The sequence below is a fragment of the Malaclemys terrapin genome, chromosome 22 (genome assembly GCF_027887155.1).
Source record: "Malaclemys terrapin pileata isolate rMalTer1 chromosome 22, rMalTer1.hap1, whole genome shotgun sequence".
Classification (NCBI taxonomy): domain Eukaryota; kingdom Metazoa; phylum Chordata; order Testudines; family Emydidae; genus Malaclemys; species Malaclemys terrapin.
In genome coordinates, this window is record NC_071526.1 from 9,949,593 (window position 1) to 9,971,055 (window position 21,463).

A 21,463-nucleotide genomic window follows, 5' to 3' on the forward strand; every position below is an offset into this window, starting at 1 on the left:
CCCACCCCTCAGTTGAGAGCTCACAAAACCCTTAACTTATGGGTGTTTCCTTAAAAGAGAGTCTGATTCATGATGAATCGAAGTGTTAGTGCGATCCCATTGTCTCTCACCTGTTACATCAATATCTGTGGATTTAACAGGAACCGGTCTTCATGATGAACATGCATGCAGCTAAAATCAACAGGAGTAGGACTGAGGTTATGTTGAGAAACCACCTGTGAATTTACTTCCTTTTGGGAGCTTGAGTCAGCATCTTTATTTCACCGTTGACATTTTGATTTTTTTGGTTAAGTTTTCAATGAAATAAATAGCAAGTCTCCGCTGAGCATGTGTCTTAATCACCATTGGAAAACCAACTAATGGTGCTCTTCAGAGATTTGATGATCTGTCACATGACTGTGCCCTTAGCAGAAACCTAGTACCATGCAGGTCATTGACCTGAGCAACCATGGTAGCACCTTCATCCTGGCTGTGTTCCTCTGCATACATGTGAATCTAGAACATCCTTGTGCAAAAATCAACTCCATATGCACAGGCCCCTGCTTTCAAACCTCGTGACAGTGATTCACTTTTATTTTGTTAAAGTTAGCAAAAAGCGACTGATCTTCCTGTGACTGAACAGTCTCTGGTTAGGGGTGGCAATTTTGATTGAATGTATTTCCGGAGGTTTCATCACATGACATCTTTAATTAAAGATTAATCTTTAATTGCTGGAGACTCCGGGACAATGCTGGAGGGTTGGCAACCCTAACTCAGGTCTGTGGTTTTTAATTACGGTTTGGAGCATGCAAAGAAAAGCAAATAAACGCCATGTTCCTCCCCCACCCACCCACCTCTTGAAAATGATTGAATAGTTTCTTTCCAGGTGGTCAAAAAGTGATGCTGGAAAATGGACTGTTCTACTTTGATTCTTTCACAGCCCAGTCCGTATTCGCTTCCCCCCTTAAAGTGGGAGCTGCAGCCTCTGTTCAAGGTAAAAAGCAACGATTTTAAATGCCTAGTACTTGTTCTTTCTCCTGCAGGGCTTTGCTCTTTAATAGTTTGTTTATAAAGTAGTACCATTGCCTGGGCTGCTTCTCGGACTGTTTAAACATGTAGCCAAGGCCGGCTCTGGCTTTTTGGCCGCCCCAAGCAAAAAACAAAAAAAAAAAACAGGGTGGCCAGAACGGCAAAGCAAAAAAAAAACCAGAGCGCGGGTGCAGGGGGACCGGCAGAGGGGGAGGGAGCGGGCGGGAGAAAGAGAGAAGGGGGCGGCCAGGGCTACAGCAGGGGCGCTGCCACACGGCCCCTCCCGCTGCGCTGCCTCCTGCCGCGAGGGTTCTGCTCCGGTCTGCGAGGAGGGAAGGAAGAGGACTGCCCTGCAGGGCGCTCTGGTTCTCCGCGCCACCGCCCCCTACAGGGCGGCCGGAGCGGAACAACAACAACAAAAACCCGCGGCCATGCCGCCCTAGGATTGTGCAGAATGCTGCCCCAAGCACCAGCTTGCTCAGCTGATGCCTGGAGCCGGCCCTGCGTGTAGCTTAAAAAGCTAAGCCAGGGGCTGGTGTTAGAAAAAGGAAAGTGGGAGGGGGAGAGAATTGTATTTCAGTCTGGAAACGCCTCTGCAATCTCTTCACGGCTTTGCCTAAATCTGTGGGGAGGGAAGAGCTGAGGATGGCAGCTGAGGGCGCTCCCAGCCCAGCCAGCCAGACTCGAGCAGGGCCGGAGCTAGCGCAGTAGAAGTAGCACGGGACGTTGCAGCTTGGGCTGGAGTTCAGGCTCTGAAGCTTAGGAAGTCAAGTGGACTTGAGAGTCAGAGCCGCAATGGTTACATGGCTATTGTTAGCGCCCTGCTAGGAAGTGTCTCTCCCCTCGCTCCCAGCTGCAGTGTAGACACAGCCGCAGAGGTGCAGGACCCCTCCACAGGCATGGTCAATTGCTGACCTAAGGAACCATTGTTGAACCATGAACCCAAAGGCTTGAGTAGATCTTTCATGGGTCTTGGGCTGCTTCTGGTGTTCCTGCTCTTATCTGTCACCTACGCACGGCTAGCTCCCCTGGCCGCTTTCTGTAGAGTTCTAGTGCTTGGAGGCACGCTTGTCTTAGGCAACTCCAGCTCCTGCCATAGGATGATTGATCTTGTTGTGCTTCCTGCATGCACTCTGAGTGGACACAGCAGGGCAGAGAGCGCCGGGGGATATTGCCCCTATCTTGAAAACCACCTTTCAAGTTAAACCTGCTTGGGAATGGTGACTAGTATTAACATATTTGTGCGCTGAATGCTCCTTTCTTTGCCAAGGGGTGGCAGCACTGACCCGGGTGATTGATTGCTTTTGTAGCAAAGCAGTTGAAAGGTTAGGTGCCCCTCTCCAGATTCTCTCAACCTGTACTGGGGGAGGTCTAAAGCTTTCGCCATTATCAGGCATTGCTAGCAATTTAGCTTGGAAATGTTTTTCAGCCAATGTAACAGGGCTTTTGGGAGCCTACTTGCATCATGTGAAGTATGACTCCTAGTCACAGGAAGTGTCTACAACACGTGTAACTAGACCACTTGGGGTCTGCAATTGTGGATCCACCTTCACAGCTGGTTGGAACCAGAAACCTCCTTTCCCTGCTTTGGTTTATTTCACTCCAGCATGACACTCAGTTGGGGGTGTTTGTTTTTATTGACCTTTCCCTGGCGGGAGTCAATGACACACCGGTAGTGGCACAGGACAAGGTCAGCAGGGAGAAACACCTTCCATTCCGCTGGCTAGAAGGGTTGAAGTCCAGGGGTTTAGGCCTAAAGCCAAGCTTTGATTCACAAACACAACCTCGGATGTTAGCCTCTGCATTCTATTCCCATAACTTGAGCAGGTTCATTCTCATGAGGGGGTAAATTTCCCTGCACACATGAATAATAAAGCAGAACTATTCCCCTCAATCAACAGCACCCACCTCTAAGATGGCATCTGTTTCTGCCATGGTGGTCTTCCTTCAACCATATTTGGTCTGCTTTGATGGAGTGGTGCTGCAGCTAGTTGGCACTTATAAAATGGGAATTCTAGTGCCAGATTGGACTAGAAAATTGAGATTTAATATCTTAAGAGTATGGTTGAGGTTAACCACCATCATGTGCTGTATAAGATGGGTTTTGTACCCCAACAGTCATGCAGTGAACAAGAACAGTGGCCAAGTTCAGTATCTGGAATTGTCTCAATCAAAACAAGAGGAAGGCTCTATATTTAAAAAAAAATTTTTAGTGTAGGTGCTTGTCTAAAGGTTTCTCACTTCAGTGCTAGAGCCAATTACATCCCAATGACTTTTGCTACCTTTGATCTTATTTTCATTGCTGGGTTAGCAATAAATATTCGTATGCCTGCATGTGGCTGTTAGAGCCCGGCTTGCTGTGGACTGAATCCTGCTCTCATGTGGGGTTTGCATTATCTGAAGCAAGAGGTGCAGTTTGCTCATCTATCTTCCTCCTCCTCACCTGGGATCTGACCCTACTTCCCTCAACAAAACAGGGCGACAGAACTAGATTTCTCCAGCAAGGGATGAAGTGGTGTTGGTGAACCTGGTTCGAGGAGGATGGTGCTACGGGCAGGTCTGGCCTCAGCTCCTGCAACTGCCCCTGCCTGTACTTGACTCATTAGGAGGGGCTCAAGGCTGGAAGCCAAGCCTAGTGCAAGCATGGAGGCTAGCCTTGTCTTAACCATTACTCCTGTTCTCCCACCTCAAGGGACAGGCAGAACCAGACAGGCCCCTGCCCTCAGTGACACACTCTCTACACTGCAGTTCAGAAGCAGGGTAGGCTCTCAATCCACCTGCCCCAGAGCAGCCTGAAGAGCTGCAGATAGACTGACCCGATTTTTCTGCCTGCTGTACTCCAGGAACAGAACTGGGCAGAAGAGTTGGCCTATATAAACCATACATTCCAGGAACTTAACATAGTTACTCAGCCTGCACAAGAGAGAGAAATAATGCTTATACGCGTCATGTCAGTGGCTGGCCCAGTCAGTTTTAATATAAGACCTTGAACTACTTTTTTTCCTATATGTCTACACCCTTAACTTCAGTGAGGGTAGAAAGGGAGAGAACGGGTTGTGAAGTGACAGCATAGCTTGGCCAGCAGGGTCTGAAGGTTAGGCGACGTGTAAGGAAGCAGCCCGGCAGAGTGGCAGTTGTAGGGCAGCTGCCCAGCTCCACATTCTCGGTTACAAGGCTGCCGCTGTAGGGGATTGTGCAGGCAGCACTGACGTGTAGGGCCAAAATGTGCAAGAGCTGAGACAGAACAGACTGGCCTTGGCTCAGCTGAGTGCAAATAAGCCACTGTGTCCCACTGCTTTAAAGTGAAAACAAACAGCCCAGGCACAGGGGCAGAGGGGACTTTAACCCTTTGCCCAACCTGCCCCTTCTGTCAGTTTGACTAGCCCCCTCCCCTGATACCAAAAGGCAACTTTTCTGCTCCAGCTGATATAGGGGGAAAGTCATAGAGGCAGCAGATGTGATAAATAGAGACCTGCTTTCACTCCATAACCACACCAGGGCTCAGGCCTAGTTCCTGCACAGCAGTGTGTGTGGTGAAAAGAAGCCTCCACACCATATTATGCACCAAGGCTCCTTTTCACAGGCGCAGCACTGATCAGGCAGGGGGCAGCTACTTCAGATCAAGCCCAAGGGCTGCTACAGGCAGAGGGTAGGCCAAAGAATAGGGCCTTTGGCCAGCCCGGACTAAAGTGTACAAGTGGGCCCAGGCTCACTCACACCCCAGCTGTGTGCTTCAGTGAGTGGCAAGTCAGAGGTGGCTGCCCAGCCTTAGGCAAGCTGATCCCAGATCAGCAGTGCAGCAGCCTCTTCTTCCAGCAGACCCCACCTCCTTAGTGCTTTCAAATGTTTCACTCTGGGGAGCCTCAGACTGTGAGCTGCAGGGCCCTGTTGGGCCAGGCACAGTTTGAGACTCCCTGGCCTAAACCCTCATCAGGTCAGCCCCTAGTGTTCTCCATTTCCACCTTCTACTGCTTTGAGACCAGGTGCTGCCCCATTATCAATCCACACAATTACACATGCCCGTCACTCTATTTCCTTTATTTTACAAGTGCAGCTTTAACAATGATCTGAACATGCAGAAAACAAGTTACTCGAGTCAGCAGCACCCTAGAGAGGAGAGAATGCAGGGGACACTTGTTGGCCAAACAGATGGAAGAGAGGAGGCCTCTGGGCAAACACTAACTTGAAATAGGTGGAGAGATCAAACCTCCAGCAAGAGCTGTCACTGCCCAGAGGGCTCTCTCCTGCCTACCATCCACCCCTCCCTTTGCAACAGCTGGAGGGCCTCAGTGCTGCTCATTCACAGGATAGCAGAATTTCAACACACACACACACCCAGTCACTTTAGTGACCTCTCCCCTGAAGTCTGTAGCCATCCACTTGTCCCATTTTCACCAAGCCCAACAACAGCACTGAGCCAATCCCATGCAGTGGGCAAATCAGCCCCTGACCCCTCCTCGCTCCCTAGGCACGATTCAGCTCTAGCGCCTCCCCCAAGTTAGAAAGGCCACAAAGCCCCTTCCCAGCTCATTTGAGCAGCAGTGGTGACTACTGGAGCAATGTCCTCTGATAACCGAAATGGATTTGTACCAGTGTGGACTGGGAGGAGTAAAATCCTTCTCTGTTGTAGATAAAATGGTGTTTAATTGGCACATTAGCCTCTACTCCAAAGACCAAGGGTGAAGGCAGGCCTTACTGGGGAGCGCCCCCCACGGCAAACAGAGGAAGGCTAGGAAAGCGTTACAAAACAAGCCAACTGTTCCTACAGGAGAGCAGAGCAGTCATGCAGGAAGAGTTAAGGGACTTACCCACTGTGAACAGTGCTGTATTACTGAAGGTAGGACCAATACCCCAAATGCCACAGCTGATCCACCCTCAGTCAATTTGCCTAATAAACACAGGGGGGTGGGTCCTAGCCAGGGCACTGTGTCCTCTAAGAGTTTTACAGGTGCAGCTTGCTTTGGAGCAGGTACATCAGGGAGGGAGGGTCAGGGGGAGACAGAAGATGGAATTTTGCTCATAAAGGCTCCCACTGCTTAGTTTCAAAGCAGGAGTTGGGAGGACAGCTCCACTCCTGTCACAACTAGACAGGTTCTTAACCAAGGACTGGGGCTAGGGGGTCCTCAAGTGACAGTCCCAGGAGATGTTCAAACATTGCTTTAGCCTGACTTGCGCAGCCTTTTTTGCTTTACCCCCTCCTCTCTGCCAAGCAAGGTCCTCGCGATCTAGATCAATGTGAGCCAGCTGGCTACATGTCTGGCAGGCGCTGCTGCTGCAAACTGATACGAGGCCCTTGCATTGTGCTGGACTGACAACAGCGGGGATGCCAGTCATGAAGCTGCTTCTATGGCAAGTTCACTTGGGGATGACAGGAGTGTTTACTCGCCCAAGGTCAGGAGATGACCCTTCCCTCCCCCCGACCCATGCACATCCTGCCCCATTCCATGGCCTGTCTGAAGGGAGTGGAGGGGAAAAAAAAAAAAAAAAAGAGGGGCTCAGTTGAATTTAGCCTTGGAAAAGTCCATTTCTGGATGCTGCTCCATGAACCTGCAAGAAAGAAAGGTGCACAAGTGAACGAGCTAGGCAGGCTGCATGCTACTTAATGCTATTCTGCAACATTTAACGCACACACACAGTAGAGAGCTTGACATTTCCTAGGCACTGTTCAATCTATCCTCCTAACAGCTCCTGTATAGTGGGAACGCATTAATCCCCTCTTCTACATAGGAAGAGGATAGCAATGCCCTCTCTGCTGTCACTTTCATTTGCTACCATGATGGCTGCTGCCCTCCCCTTCCCCAGGCCTGCAGGTCTCACATTAGCCATGTTGATTTGCAGAGCTTCCCGTGCAAGGAACCCTGGACACCACCTCACTCCTTCCTGCTCCTGTTAGTAATATCAGTAACGTTACCCAGTCATCAAGGCCAACAGGTGTAAACGAGCAACGGTTATTAATGGGACACACCCTTGGGAACGGTTACCTTCAGGGCAGACATGTAGCAGCTGCGCTGTTGATAATGGGGGTGAGGGGATTCTGATCTAAACTTAAGACATACTACTTAGACATATTACTGGGGTTGTCGGAGATGGCTCCGCTACTGTGGTGGTGGTAACAGTAGCAAGAGAAGGATGGCACAGAAACCCAGCTCCAGTAAGCTGTATGTCAGCAGAGAGAAGGAATCTAACTGGGCCAGACAGTCTAAACTTCATGCCCATTCTCCACCAGTCAAAGAACACTGGGACTAAGCTTACGGAGAACATTCAACAAGTGATCTTGTGTACAAGAGATCCTGTCTACACTGCTCAGGGAAGCAAGGGCAAGCCCAGATTCTTCCTGAGGGGTGAGGGGAGAGACAGTCTCAGTTTAGGGTCTGATGTACGTTTTGGAACAACAAGTCATCGCACTAGAAGCGCACAGCACATAAACCTGATGGACCTTTAGCTTGAACAAGCCCCTATGGTGCAGATCAAAAAAACATCAGTGAAGTCTGCATCTGTGCAGAAAAACCAAGGAAGGTGAGATGGCAGCAGGAGAAACTGTCCTGCTACACTAATCCTTGTTTCACCCCAGGGAAAAGAGGCGGTTTTGCATTTACAAGGGGAAGCTGCATGACCCACAGTTACCCTTCCTCTCATCCCCAGCAGATGTGGGCACTGACCCCACATGGCCTTGGCAGGAAAATTACTCACAGGAACTCCAAGGTGCAGTTACGCCAAACAGAGCTATAAAGATATAAACGTGCTATTGGCTTGGAGACAGCTGTCTAATGTAGGATGTGTGGGGGAGGAAAAGTTATCTGGGCTACTAGGTTGAGAGAGATAAATGAGCTTTTACATGATCTCAGTGGCTCCATAGAGACAATACCTCCAGCCCAGACACCACCTGCTGTGTCTTACTCCCTGCACTTGAAGGTAGCCCTAGAGCAGGGCTGTACAACACAGCACAATTCAGTATGTTCCCATCCCAACGCTGAGGGTCAATGTCTAAAACATTTCAACTGAATTCTGCAAGTGAATGCAGACAGGCTCCAAGGCCAAACCCGTCTCATGCGCTGTCAGTCATTCTTCTCCCTCCTATTATTCCATGACATATGGCTGACGCACAAAATTGCTCAAGGGAGGTGGGGAAGAAAGTACCCATGGATGAATTCTCTCTACGCACTTTTTCAGTATATCCTGCTTCTTCTGTTCATCAGATGTGGGGAGCCCCATGGATTTCTGACGTTGATCATACATCATTTTCTCCACCATGCTGCGAGTTTCACTGTCCAGATCTGACAACTAAAACCCAAGGAGATTCTGTTATAGATGGAGGAACAAGCCATAGGCCCCAGGGCCTACATACAAAACCTCTGCTTACAGTGAACTAAGACAGTAAAATTTCAGTGCACCATAGCATGCAAACTACAGACCTACTTATATAGCAACTGACCTGTAAATCCAACTGCACTCACTGCAATAAGGTTTTGCTGGATTCAGATTACATGGTAGGGTAGCTTTCAAGTAGCCAACACAATCTCATGCTTTTGAATGATTTAACTTGCTAGATCACCTCTTTCTAGTTATGCCAGCCATACCCCCAGTCAGGGAATACACTCACAGTCTCTCACAAATATTCTGTTACAGTCATACTCTGATCCAAAAACTGTTCCATGAGGAGGCTCCTCGTGTTTCTTTGAACAGGCACCCTACACCCCCCTCCAGGTGAACACTCACTGGATTCTATAGGAGCAAACGTCTCTGGAGTAACATTGAACGCATGGTATATGAAGTCAGGGGAAAGGGTTTTCCTTATTCAGAGTAGAGGTTTCTTCTCAGACTAATGCAACACTGTCACCATGGGCAGTGACAAATTTACACCTTGTTTTCCCTGGACACAAGAAATCCTGCAGTCCCACTTCTAATTCAGACCAGGTCTCTCATGGGGCAGTGTGAAGAGTTGCCTGCCACGCTTCTTATAGTTCCATAGATCAATATTTCTCCCAAGTCTTCATCCCCTTTGGATTCTGTCCCCTTTGGCCCCCATTTACTTTGCTTGCAGAGTGAATACATGGTAGAGGCCAAAAGGTTTAAGAATGCTGTGATCAACTTGTGATCAAGTTCACAGCCTCTCTTCACTGTGGCTAATGGGGTGACAAACAGATATTACCTTTGAGTTCTCTGGGTTAATTTTCTTGGTGTTTATTTCTGGGTCCGTGGGAACTAGCTTGCTCCACCATTCCATCTTGTTGATCTAAAGAGGAGAGGTGGCAGTAAAGAACACTTCACAAACAACACGTTCTCTGGAAATGCTCATATGGGGTATTTAGGGGGGGTTACTTTTTTGTTACAAAGAAACAGAGTCGATGGAATCAAATCCAGCTTGTGTAGCCCTTAACTGACAATGCCCATCAGAAGATAAAGCCTGGATATAAAAGGCAGCTTTCCCATTGTCAACCACCTCAGTTTAATCCCAAATGGCAGGAATTACCACTGGTAGCAACAATCTGCAAGGAGACAGCGTCCAGAATGGGCAAACCCATGTTCCTATTATTAAATCAACTAGAACTGAAATGGCATAAAAGGAACACTGCCACACTGAAACCTGCCAGCACATGACACCAGCTGTGCCCAGATGTTCACATACCACAGGTGAAAGACAGACCAGCACTTCACTCCGATAATGCGCTCAACTTTAAAAGAAAAGCTGACTCCATTCTCAAAGAGTGAGTGACCAATCCAGGAGCATGGATCAATTAAAAGTTACAGCTGAAAATCTGGTCAGACTCTGGTCCTCAAAAATCTGATGTCCCTAAGTGGAGTAGTATATAGGCTCAAGCAATACTGTACCAAAGAACAGGAGTGAAAATACAACCTTAACTCTCAAGGTTCCTGGCTCTGGGGGATGTATAACAGACATGAGCCTGAATGCTATCACTGACTCACCCTGCTGTACCTTGTACAGGATGTGAGAGAAAGTTCCAGACCTGAGCTGTTCTTTTTAGGTGACAAAACTGAGGCCTGGTCTACACTAGGAAATTAGGTCAGTATAATTATGTCACAGTAAAAAAATCCACACCCCTGAGCAACACGATTAAACTAACCTAACCCCTGTGTAGACAGTGCTAGATCCATGGGAGAATACTCCTGTTGACTTAGCTACCTTTTCTCGGGGAGGTGGAGTACCCACTGCTGCACCATTTTAAGTGTAGACAAGCCATGAAGAACTGTCCCAGATTGAGGTGTCAAAATACTGTGTAGATGGGCCACTGGTCTGACCCAGTATGGCGTTTATATTCTTACCTTCTCCAGGTGCACGGTGACTATTTTACCATCCTCAATCAGCCAGGAGCTCTCCTCCACCTTCACTTCATTGTATAGGTCTCCTTCAATCACTGGGGGGTGACCCTTCAGCCCCACTTTCAGGTGCCGTCTCTGAATGTCCACCACCACATCCTTCCCCTTCAGCCGGAAGTTCACCTTGAATGGTATGGCCAGCTGGATAGGAGAGAGAGGGAGAAGGAGGGATCAGAGAGCTCTCTCACTTCCCGTTGTGTTACTGCTCCAAGACTCTCTACCTTGAGTTCATCTGAGCTACAAGGTATATACCAGTGCAGGACATGCTCTTTGTGCATTAAATATATGGATTCTGTGGGGGCTGAAGCAGAAATCTGGCAAGATGATGCCTGACGGGTCTCAAGTGGGTCACAAAGGATCAACAAAATATGAGTGCGGTCTCACTTCAACAAGGTCAAGATTGAGGCAGGATGACAAAAGGGCCTCAAAGCATCTGACCTGCCAAGCTCTCTCCCATTATTGGTGTGCTACAGCTAAACACTGTTAACTGTTATCTTCTTGGACAACCTGAATACAAAGCATATCATTGAGCTAGCTGACCTTGTTACTGATCAACAGCTGCACAGTTCATAGCAGTGCCTGCCCTCAAGTTTCAAGGCTAGAATTCCTCACATCCCCAGTCAAAGGCAGCACTTACATCCAGTTCAGAAAGGGTCTGTGTCCACCTATAGTTTGGAAGATCAGCCCCATTCCCAGAGTTTGGTTTAAGTTTTCCTTTATCCTTCTCATCTTCTTCCTCATCATCTGTCTCCTAAACAGACAATTTAAGCATCAGTAAAGAGGTTTTCAAGCCTGCATATACATTTCACTAGTAAGAATGGCTCTTTAAATTCATATGGGATCTTCCAGTTAATTATGTGTTTGATGGCCAAGGCACTCCACGTAGATCCAGTCCAGAATTAGAAGGCAGAGATTTCCCTTTTAAAGCATCATATTTTTAAAAAAATTAGGGAATGTCTTTGAGAATCCGTTGCATTCGCCAAATGGGCAGGGAGTACAGATGGCAGAAGCACTGAAGACCTCCAGTGCATGCTCTCACAGAGGACACTCCACACCGTTCAGATGGCACACTCCCCCAGATACTGAGAGGCCACCTCAATGTTGTTCAGATGCACACTTCCCCCTCCCCAGATCTGAGGAAGACTCTGGGAACACATTACCTGTTTACTGGGCTCTGGAGATTCCGTTTGATTCTCACACTGTTTCAGTGAGACATCTTTGGGCTCATCTTGTTTTTGCTCTTTTTTCTGTTAAAAACCCAAACATCCCAGACTGATTATCTGATGTCTGTGAAACTCTGACAAATGAAATGTACTAATACAGCACTAGGTGGCCCCATTTCCTTCTTTAGATAAAGCTGCAGGCCTGTGCATGACTCAGAACTACAGGAAACTTGGGGGGGTGGGGGGGGGGGGGAAGAGAGGGAATTTTCAGCTCCACTGCACCATGTAACAGGAAAGCCCCACTGTCCAAGAGGCAGACTGGCATGGCATCAGCCCGCCTCTGCTCCTTTCCCCAGTGTAACTGCAGAGAGAGTTACTCAGAGACCGTGCCAGAGCGCTCTGTTGCAATAAGAGCACTTGCTGAGGGCACTGGGGCAAAGTACCTTGTAAGAGAACCAAGGAGAAGAAAGATTGGGCAGGCTTAGATTAACTTGGAAATGCAACAGCTGCTCCAGTCTGGTATTCTGGATATTTGAACAAGCACCAAGTTTCTAACTGAATTATACCAGTCACTACTGATTGGGTTGCACACAAGCCAATCAAGAAGGCTGGCTCTAGCCCCATACAATCTCCCTTTAAAAGGCACATAGTGCGCACACAAATGCTCACCATACTGAGCTCTCACCTGGTCAATTTCCTGTTGCAACCTTTCCGCCTCTTCCTCTGTAAGCTCCTTGATCCTTGGCTCATTATCTTCCTGCTTCTTTTCTTTAGCGAGTTTGGCAGCTCGCTCTGTCTTTTCACGCCGTTCTGCCTCTTGCCGGGCCTTTTTCTCCTTCCGCTCTTTCTGAGCCAGCTTGTTGTGGTGGTTAAACGTCTCCGTGATTAACTGAAAGAAAGGAGCCCAATGATGGATGAGTTTTAAGAATTCACCACGAACCTGGGTGGCAGCAGCTGAAGGGAGACTCCACCTCCCTCATAAGTCTACTGCAGAGCAGACACATTCCTCAAAAGCACTGACCTAGGGACGTTTCCCTCTCTTTTCATCCCATAATTTGAGGTGGTGTCTGACAGGATATCTGGGAAAGTTCAGAATACTTTCCAAGTCCCTGCCCATAGAAGAAAGTACTCCTTGAGCCGGATTCTCCATTGCTCTGTACCTTGTGTAGTGTAAAATCCTGCCATTTGATTTGGCAGTGTTTAACAGCTACTTTGCAGAGGTGAAAGTGCAATGGAGATTCAGGACCCTAGTTTGTATACCCAGCTCTGTGCCAAGGATTTGTAGTCTCACCTTAAACTATTCATGTAGTCTCTGTGCCTTACTCATCTGTAAAGTGAGAATACCGACCAGGAGGCTCTGATAACTAGCGTTTGTCAATACTTTGAGATCCCTCTGTGGGGGAAGTTATAGGTGTATAATGTGTTATAACTCGATCCGGATGCTTTCCAGGTGGAGTACACAGAAGGCCTTTCCCATCTGAAGCGTCCCCGTATACTAGATGGATAATTATCCAATTTAATATTTAGATAGTAAGCTATTTAGGGTGGAGACCTTGCATTCATACTATTCTTTGTAAACACCTTGCATTGTTGGCAGAATAGGGAAAAACAATGAATACTTAAAAACCTAGAAGCATCAATTTTTACCTGAAAGCTATAGTTTGTCGGAAAGATTTGAAAACCAAATTATATCGCTTGGGAACATATAACCCTGCCCCAGGAGCACTCAAGAAAGGCAGAATATCGAGGTCTGTGATGTAAATGGCTGCACTGCTTGGAGGGAGAGTTGAGTAAACAGGCAGGAAGTCAGAGGAATAACCCAGCTGTTGATAAAGCCAGAGGTACTGTGCAAGGCAGCACGTAGTGAAAACACAGTTCTGCTATGGAAGACACACTAGCTCTTCAGACAGGAAAGAACATCTGGGGAGAATGTGATGCAAGGCAGGTGGGAGCAATGCTGGGTACCCCTGGCAACCATCACAGATAGGAATCAAAGGGAGGAAGAGATTCCTTATATCAAAGGGTAGGAGTTTAACCAGAGGAAGTTCCAAGGATGTGATCAGCACTTATCAGGGTGAACTGGCCCTCAGCTAATTATACAACTGACTGCAAACCAGTACAGGGGGAGAAGGATAAAGATTTAATAATAATTGTATGTACACAGCAGAAGTGCAGTACTCTGTTCCCTCTAAGCAGCCCGGCCACCCAGGAGTGAATCACGCACTTGATTAGCAGAGCCAGAGCAGCATGTGCTCAGGTGCCCCTCCCCCTGCTGCTCTGCAGCCACATTGCTCTTGCCCTCTATCTTGGAGCCCCTGGCCAGCTGCTCCTGGTACCCTCCTGTTTGCTGTGGGGGGCAGAGAGGGTGCTGATATCAGGGTGTCCCCCTTCCCCTGCCTCCCCTTGCCCATGTACCCCATCTCCACGGGGGGCGGCACAGGGCTCAGGAGCAGGAGAGCTGCTGTGGTCTGAATGAGCCTTCTGGTGAGTGAGTGCTTTAAAGAGACAATGCATGGTCTCTGACTTCCCCAGCAGCCAGCTTGCACACACTGACTGTGTGTCTCACACACACACAGTCTCTGACACGTTCATCTCCCAACACATACTTGTGTTGGTGGTGGTACTTCCTGCAATGCACATATATTCTCTGTAATTTTATTCTTTCAAGGTGCTGTTATTTTTGTTTCTGGACTGGTCTGTGCATTTCATAATTTTATTTCTCTCTTATGCTTAAAATGTAATTCTTTGAGTAGTGAGCTCTAAAATGCCTAACCTGTCCTGGCTGGAGTAATTATCCCTATGGTAATTTTTTAATTAGGTTTTTTGTTTCTACTAGTGACGCAGATCAGCACATTACCTCAATAGTGGTGCACATAACAAAATTCATTTTGCACATGGATGGAAAAAATTAGCGGGAACACCAGCCTGCAGTACCTTCTTTGATATGATATTCAAAACACACACCCTGTTGCATACATAGAAGTGGAATTGAGTCTCCAAAAAGCCGAAAGGATGGTACTACTAAAATACCATTCTAATTCATTTCGGGGAGGGGTAGTGAAAAGGAGGCAGATGTGGCACAGGGTAACACTGGCACTTTAAAAGGGAAGAGGCCAGTGCACCTGCAACTGGTCAGTTGACCCCAAATTAGGCTTAAGAGATGGCATCTGGGCACTAGAGGGCAGGAGATTGGGAGAGTCAGAACAGGTGAATGGTGGCTGAATCTCAGAGAGACAGACAGGAAGCAGCAAGGAAGAGGTTACAGGAGTTGCTTGGAAGAGAGCTGAATTCAGATAAGAGCTAGAACAGAACTGCTGGTGAGAACTCACTGAAGTGGGGGATCCTAGATGAGTGGAAGGCGTGGGCAGTGGCTCCTAGGAAAAAGGGGATGATATTGCTTGGTCAGAGGAAGCCTAAGCCTGGAAGAAAGAGGGTTGATGCAGGAAGTGGATCCCCTGCCAAAGGGAAGGCCTTACAGGTAGGAAGGCCTAGAGGAACACTGTAGGAGGGAGAGCTCTTGGGGCAAACACCTGAGTGAAGGGCTGCAAGAAGACTGGTTACCCACAGGCAGGAAAAAGGGATTCTAGATTGGTGTAAAAAGAATTCGGAACAGAGTGCTGCTAGTGATATGGCAGAGCTAAACCTGAAGAGGGGAATGGGGGAAAAAAATAACACTGTATCTTCATACATGTACTGTGGAAACTGCAGAATGGTTTTATTACAAGGTTTTTGGGGAATTACTGCGCTGGTGTATACCAATTATGCCCAGGGGCAACTTTGTATCCGAGACAGACTATTGTTCCCTTCATGTGTGGATAAAGAGGGGAAACTGAGGCTGGGAGAACCTGACAGGCCACAGCCTGTTGCGGGGGTGCTGCTTGAGGTGAAGCTGCCTTATGAAAAGGTTTTCTCCAGAATCTTTCTCCATCCACAAAAGAGGAATCAACATTATGGTTTCCCTGCCTCTACAGCTAGTCAAATTCCAAGCTATGATCCCAAAGAGCTGTGTGAAAGAGGCTCAGTGTTCTTTCCCAAACGGAGGTGGGAGAAGCATGCTATTTCTGTCCACCGTATGCCTAACCCACATCTCAGGAGAGTCAGGGACTGAGATCAGGGCACTGACACATACCCGGCAGCAAGTGGCAGGGTGTTATGTAACCATTTGACTGTGGAATTGGCTCTGTTTCAAGTGTCTTTGCTGTTGGAAGACCCTTAAAGTTGCTTCAGCATTTGAATAGCCATGAACAGAAGCACAAAATCTGTATTTGCATGTAGTATAGTTTACTCTCTGTATAGTGACTTGTCAAAGACTTGCCCTTACTGAGGAATGAATCCATAGTGAGGATTGATTTAGTTGGGGATTGGTCCTGCTTTGAGCAGGGGGTTGGACTAGATGACATCCTGAGGTCCCTTCCAACCCTGAGATTCTATGATGATTTTAAAAACAAACCCTCAGTTAGTCAAGCACAAGAAAGTCCTTTTAAAAAAAAAAGGGGGGGGGGAGCATGTATTCTCACCTCCCATGTCAGCATAATTCCCCTTACCCCGCCATCACAAAAGCTTCACCTTGGTGCTGAGACCACGCACAAGACATTTCAGTCCCAAAGGAAACTTTAGCATAAGGACGGGTAGTGGGAGAATGGGATAGAGCAGTCTGGCGTCTTCAAACCTTTGTTGGGGGGCACTATGTTGTGAAAGGCAGAGGAAGTCATGTTTTGTATGCAATGTCTTTCAGAGGATCACAAAGCACTTTACAAGAGAATTAAATCTTATCTTTCTCTTACAGGTGGGAAAACTAAGGTATGGCTGCTAAGTGATTTGACTTGCTATGTAACTTTTGACAGTACAGCATAGAAGCCAGGAGTCCCAACTTTTAGTTCCCAACTCTAATCACTACAGGTGTCAGTCATCTGAAATTCTATTCAGAGTGCTAATCACATTTTCTTTCTATAACTATATGCCCATCCCTTTGTGATCCTGAAGATTTCTAGTCCCTCTCTCCCCAGACTGAGGGGGAAAGAGGAGATAATCTTTTGCATCATTTTCATCCTAAAGTTTTTTTTTCCATTTCACAGATTAGGCAGCATGTATACATTATGCAGAATTGACAAAGCCATATGGCAGTGGTTCCCAAACTCTGGCCTGCAGATCAGCAGTGGTTGGTAGAGCACTTAATGGTGGCACACAGAGAATTTGTTCCTCACCTCCACTTGCTAAACTGCATTAAAGCATCTACAAATCTATTTAATAATTTCCCAATACTGATTTTTTTTTCCCCCATGCAAGAATTGCTGTAGTTGCCTGCCACAGATGTTATCCAGTAGCCAGTAGGAGGGGATGTGGTCTGTATGGAAATTAATGTTTCCATGAGATGCTACTAAAATATAGTCCACACTGTGAAGAAGTTTAGAACTCCAGCTATGTAGCTAACTACAGAAGCCATTCAGAAAGTTTGGGTACTTCATATTTGAGCACTTAGGTCTATTGTGAGATTAAATATGAAATGTAGTACTCTGCAGTAGGGTCAGGAATGCCAGCCTGCTGGAATCTGAAGGGTCCAATTCTCCCACACCCACACAGGGACCACCAGCCTCACACCAACACTGTCGTACCCTGCAGCTCAGAGACAAAGTGGCAATTGCATATGCTGTGAGACGGACTTTGTGCTTTTTCTGAAATGAACAAACAAGGTAACCTGGGGTTATCAATCCTGCAGTGTCTGTCACAGTTAAATCAGTACGTCTGGCAGGCTTGCTTTCCAAACAAGCCTTTGGCCAGAGCATAGGCAAAAAAACCAACAACCTTTCACCACTGATGCCACTTGCACAATCAAACATGCTCAGCTGTGGATGGGGCAGTTTATTATTACCTTGTTTCCTTAATATGTTTCAGTAGTTTCATAGAAAGTCAGGCCCATAAAGCAGTGAAAAAGAATCAGATGGCAACAGGAGAGCACACTGAGGCAGAGCAGTAACTGGAGAATATGGAGAACTCAGTCTCCACAGAAATGAGTGTTTCCAGATAGGACATAGCTTGCTCCAGGTATGGCAGAAATCAGTCATGAACACGTGGGGTGAGTTACCTTCTCTGCTACTCCCTCTTCTCCTCCTATGAAGAAATCAGTTTTACGTCTGAGGAAACTGAAGAATGTGTTCACAAGCTGAAAGACAAAAGAGGGGCAGTTTCAGGAGACTTGAAATAAAGACTTCAACCTACCCAAGAAAAAACAAAGTAACTTTGCTCTTGGCCTGCCAGGACATCAAACTGCCGCCAGATCAACAGGCAACGCTAGATCCCATCAGTACTTCTCGCCTCAACGAGGAGAGATTTTTGATGTTCTGTACTGTAATCCCCAGCCAAGTCTACCTGGAGATCTGTTTAAAGCTTGACATCAAACGCCCGTATCTATTTCTCAGATAAAACAACAACTAGTGTATTCTGCAAAGATATGCCTTCTGGGTTCTCTACCTTTGAGATCTTCATGAGATTATACAATGGGCAAGGACTGAAAAATTCCTTTTGAAGTCACCTTCCCTCAGAACGACCATGACTACTATCGTTACAGTGGGGGCTCCTAGAATTATAACCTTAAAACTATCTGGTGTGAGGATTGGTTTGTTTTGTTTTTAATAACTCTCATAAGCTTAAGTCTCTTTGCTCATGTAAAAACCCAGTAATTTTTCCCCCCCACACACACCCCAAATCATTCCTCAGCTCTGAGCAACGTTGTAGTAGCCATAGGAGACCTTATGTGATCAAGTCTTATTTGTTTTTACAAGAGAGACTACAGCACACTTACTTAAATATGAAGAATTATAAACTGCAGCTCTACTTGTAAGAAGTCAAGCACACATGACTCAGTATCCTGGACTTCACTAAATAAATGAAGAAAATTAATCTGTAAAATTCTGTAATTCACAATGGCCAACAATGCAAACTAGGGGCTTAACATCTACACGCTGGTTTAATAAAGCCAGGCTGTTGCACAGCTCCAAGAAAGTCTGTAGGTCTTGAAATACAGTTGTTACAATCCCTTATCACTTTTTCCTAATCTTAGTAGTATCACACTGAGCAAATGTTTTAATCAACAGTCTGGTGAATGAGAGAACTATTTGAGCAAGTATCCTCATTTCCAGGCCATACACCATGCAAAGTTCTCCCTGTCCAAGGAAAAGAGAAGTGGACTCAATAGAAGCAGAGACAAATAGCTGCTCTAATATGGCACAGCTAAAGGACAGCACTGCATAATGGTCCAGATGCATGGGATGCAAAAAGAAGAAATTGCTTCTGTAGGGCCCTACTAAATTCATGGCAATGAAAAATGCATCATGGAGGGCGAAATCTGGCCTCCCCCCACAAACTTTGGTCTGTTGTGTGCTTTTACCCTATACTATACAGATTTCACACAGGAGATTAGCTTTCTCACACTGGGGATCCTGATCCAAAAGGGAATTGCAAGGGGTGGGGGGTAGCAAGGTTATTTGGGGAAGGGGGGTGTCACAGAATTGCCACCCTTACTTCTGCGGTGCCTTCAGATCTGGGCGGATGGAGAGAGGTGGCTGTTAGCTCAGCTCTGAAAGATGCACACTCCCAGCAGCAGTGCAGAAGTAAGGGTGGCAATACCAGGCCATCCACCCTTACTTCTGTGCTGCTGTCTTCAAAGCTGGGCAGCCGGAGAGTGGCAGCTGCTGACTGAGGGCCCTGTTCTGCAGGCAGCAGCGCAGAAGTAAGGCTGACTATACCATCCTTACTTCTGCGTTGCTGCTGGCAGTGGCTCTGCCTTCAAAGCTAGGCTCCCAGCCAGCAGCCACCACTCTCCAGCTGCCCAGAAGGGTAGCAGTACCCCCCTCCACTACAATAACCTTGCAACCCTGCAACTCCTTTATGGAAGAGGACCCCTAAAATTACAACACCGTGGTTTAAATAGCTGAAATCATGAAATTTACTATTTTAAAAATCCTATGAATGTGAAATTAGCCAAAATAGGCCACGAAGTTGGTAGGGCCATAGACATCTCACACATAAGACTAGACTATATAGGTATGTTTCAGCATGGCCATTTCTACAAGAAATTTAAAATTCCTGTGAGATGGGAGAGGAAAAGAAAATTGTGCTCACTGAGACTAAATCCTTGCCACACCTCAGGTGAAAGCTATGCTATGTCAGTAGGAAGTGCTGTTGCTACTACAGTTTCCCTGACTGATGTGGGCCTGAAAGCCATGGTAAACTAACCATCCTATTTATCTTCCTAGGTCATCTGAAATACCATGTAGCAGTCATCACATTTTGGGATGATTGTCAGTAAAGAAATCTCTGTCCACAGTGGCCAAAGAAACTGCTCATGTTTAAACAATTTTGTTTGCATCAGGGTTGCAACACTCGAAGCTGGGACTGGATGTCAGGGGATAGATTACTTGATAAATTGCCTTGTTCTAGTCACTCCATCTGAAGTACCTGGCACCAGTCACTGTTGGAAAATAGGATACTGGGCTAGACGAACCATAGGTCTGACTCAATATGGTTGTTCTTAGGGTCACAGCTCACCAGGGATAGGGCTCAATGACATGAGTGACAAACCAGGAACCTGCCATATAGCTACTAATAAATGTAATGTAGCTGCATTGGTCCCAGGATATTAGTGAGACAAAGTGGGAGAGGTAATATCTTTTACTGAACTTGGAGAATCATTTCCAGACCCAAAGAAGAGGTCTGTGTGGCTCGAGAGCTTGTTTCTCTCACTAACAGAAGCTGGCCCAATCAGAGAGATTCCCTCACCCACCTTGTCTCTCTAATATAGAGATTCAGTCACCTTACTTTTATATATTACATCCTTTGCTTGTATTTTGTCTATTGAAATTGTAACATGGGTATGGATTTTGTTTTCTTGGCTGTCTATGAAAGCCATGTGTGTCAATGGCACCATATTAATAATAAATACACCAAGAAATACATTCAAATCAATGTCTTCCAGCCATTACCACAGGCACCCTGTTTCCTGAGGACCAACACCGGACTCTAGTGGAAGCAATACCAATGTGGGTAGAGGCTGCTGGCAAACATCCTATCTCATGGAGCTGGAAGGGACCCTGAAGGGTCCTTGAGTCCAGCCCCCTGCCTTCACTAGCAGGACCAAGTACTGATTCTGCCCCAGATCCCTAAGTGGCCCCCTCAAGGATTGAACTCACAACCCTGGGTTTAGCACAGGCCAGTGCTCAAACCACTGAGCTATCCCTCCCCCCCTCAACATGGCAACCTCTGGGTCACCAACAGCAGCATTCAGAGCTTCTGAAAGGGCCAGGACACGCGCACCAGACCGACCCCTTCCTCTTTACTGAGAGTCACCGTTTCCCTGCCGAAGTAGCCCAGCCCGTGGGCTGGAGGGGAAATAACGGGCACCTCAGATTCAGGGCAGAGACCACGTGGCTTAAGGCAGCCGCCGGAGCACGTGCACAGGAGCTGGGGGGGGAGGGGTAATCACAGCCCTGAAGCCCCGCCCCCATTTCACGCGGGCCCGGAACAGAGTCAGGGGCTCAGGGGGGAGGGGCGGCCTGAGGAGCGCGTCCATCCGGGCGTTACCTCGCGCACGCCGCCCTGGTGCTGCTGCGCCATGGCCAACAACATCCCGTCGAAACGCTCCTCCTGCTCCGCCGCGTCCGCCGCGCTCGGCCCCATCATTGTCCTGCCCGCCGCTCCCGCTCCCGCTCCCGCGGCTGCCTCAGCCCCTCACACCGGAACCGGAACCCTCGCCGCTAAACCGCCAGCCAATCCTCGCGCCCAATCCCCCCCAGACCGCTAGGTGATTGGCTGTCGCCGCGGCCAATCAACGGGGAAGAGGCGGGAGCCCCCGCACAAGGTTCGGCGCCTGGCGTTGGTTTCTATGGTTACTGACAACGTCCGGGGCCTTCCAGAAAAATCTGCGCAAGGGCCGCGTGGTCCCAAGAGGGAGGGGTCAAAGG

At 47.6% G+C, this 21,463-nt stretch overlaps 1 protein-coding gene across 1 annotated transcript; it reads right to left on the bottom strand.

Moving 5' to 3' along the window:
* Window positions 1-5,031: 5,031 nt before the first annotated feature.
* On the bottom strand, window positions 5,032-21,203 carry NUDC (nuclear distribution C, dynein complex regulator). Its single transcript, XM_054011827.1, has 9 exons — window positions 21,084-21,203; window positions 17,590-17,667; window positions 12,193-12,396; window positions 11,505-11,591; window positions 10,982-11,095; window positions 10,291-10,485; window positions 9,158-9,241; window positions 8,171-8,289; window positions 5,032-6,555 (listed from the first exon to the last, which is right to left on the bottom strand). Exons 1-9 carry the CDS (start codon window positions 21,180-21,182, stop codon window positions 6,504-6,506), a joined length of 1,032 nt encoding a protein of 343 aa, XP_053867802.1. The 5' UTR covers window positions 21,183-21,203; the 3' UTR covers window positions 5,032-6,503.
* Between the last annotated feature and the right edge of the window lie 260 nt (window positions 21,204-21,463).

Excerpts from the sequence above, each read along its gene's own strand:
- NUDC (XM_054011827.1), bottom strand. The coding sequence starts at position 21,182 with ATGATGGGGCCGAGCGCGGCGGACGCGGCGGAGCAGGAGGAGCGTTTC. Across the intron at positions 9,242-10,290 it reads TCACCGTGCACCTGGAGAAG|ATCAACAAGATGGAATGGTG; the intron begins GTAAGAATATAA and ends TCTCCTCTTTAG. Across the intron at positions 8,290-9,157 it reads TTAACCCAGAGAACTCAAAG|TTGTCAGATCTGGACAGTGA; the intron begins GTAATATCTGTT and ends CTTGGGTTTTAG.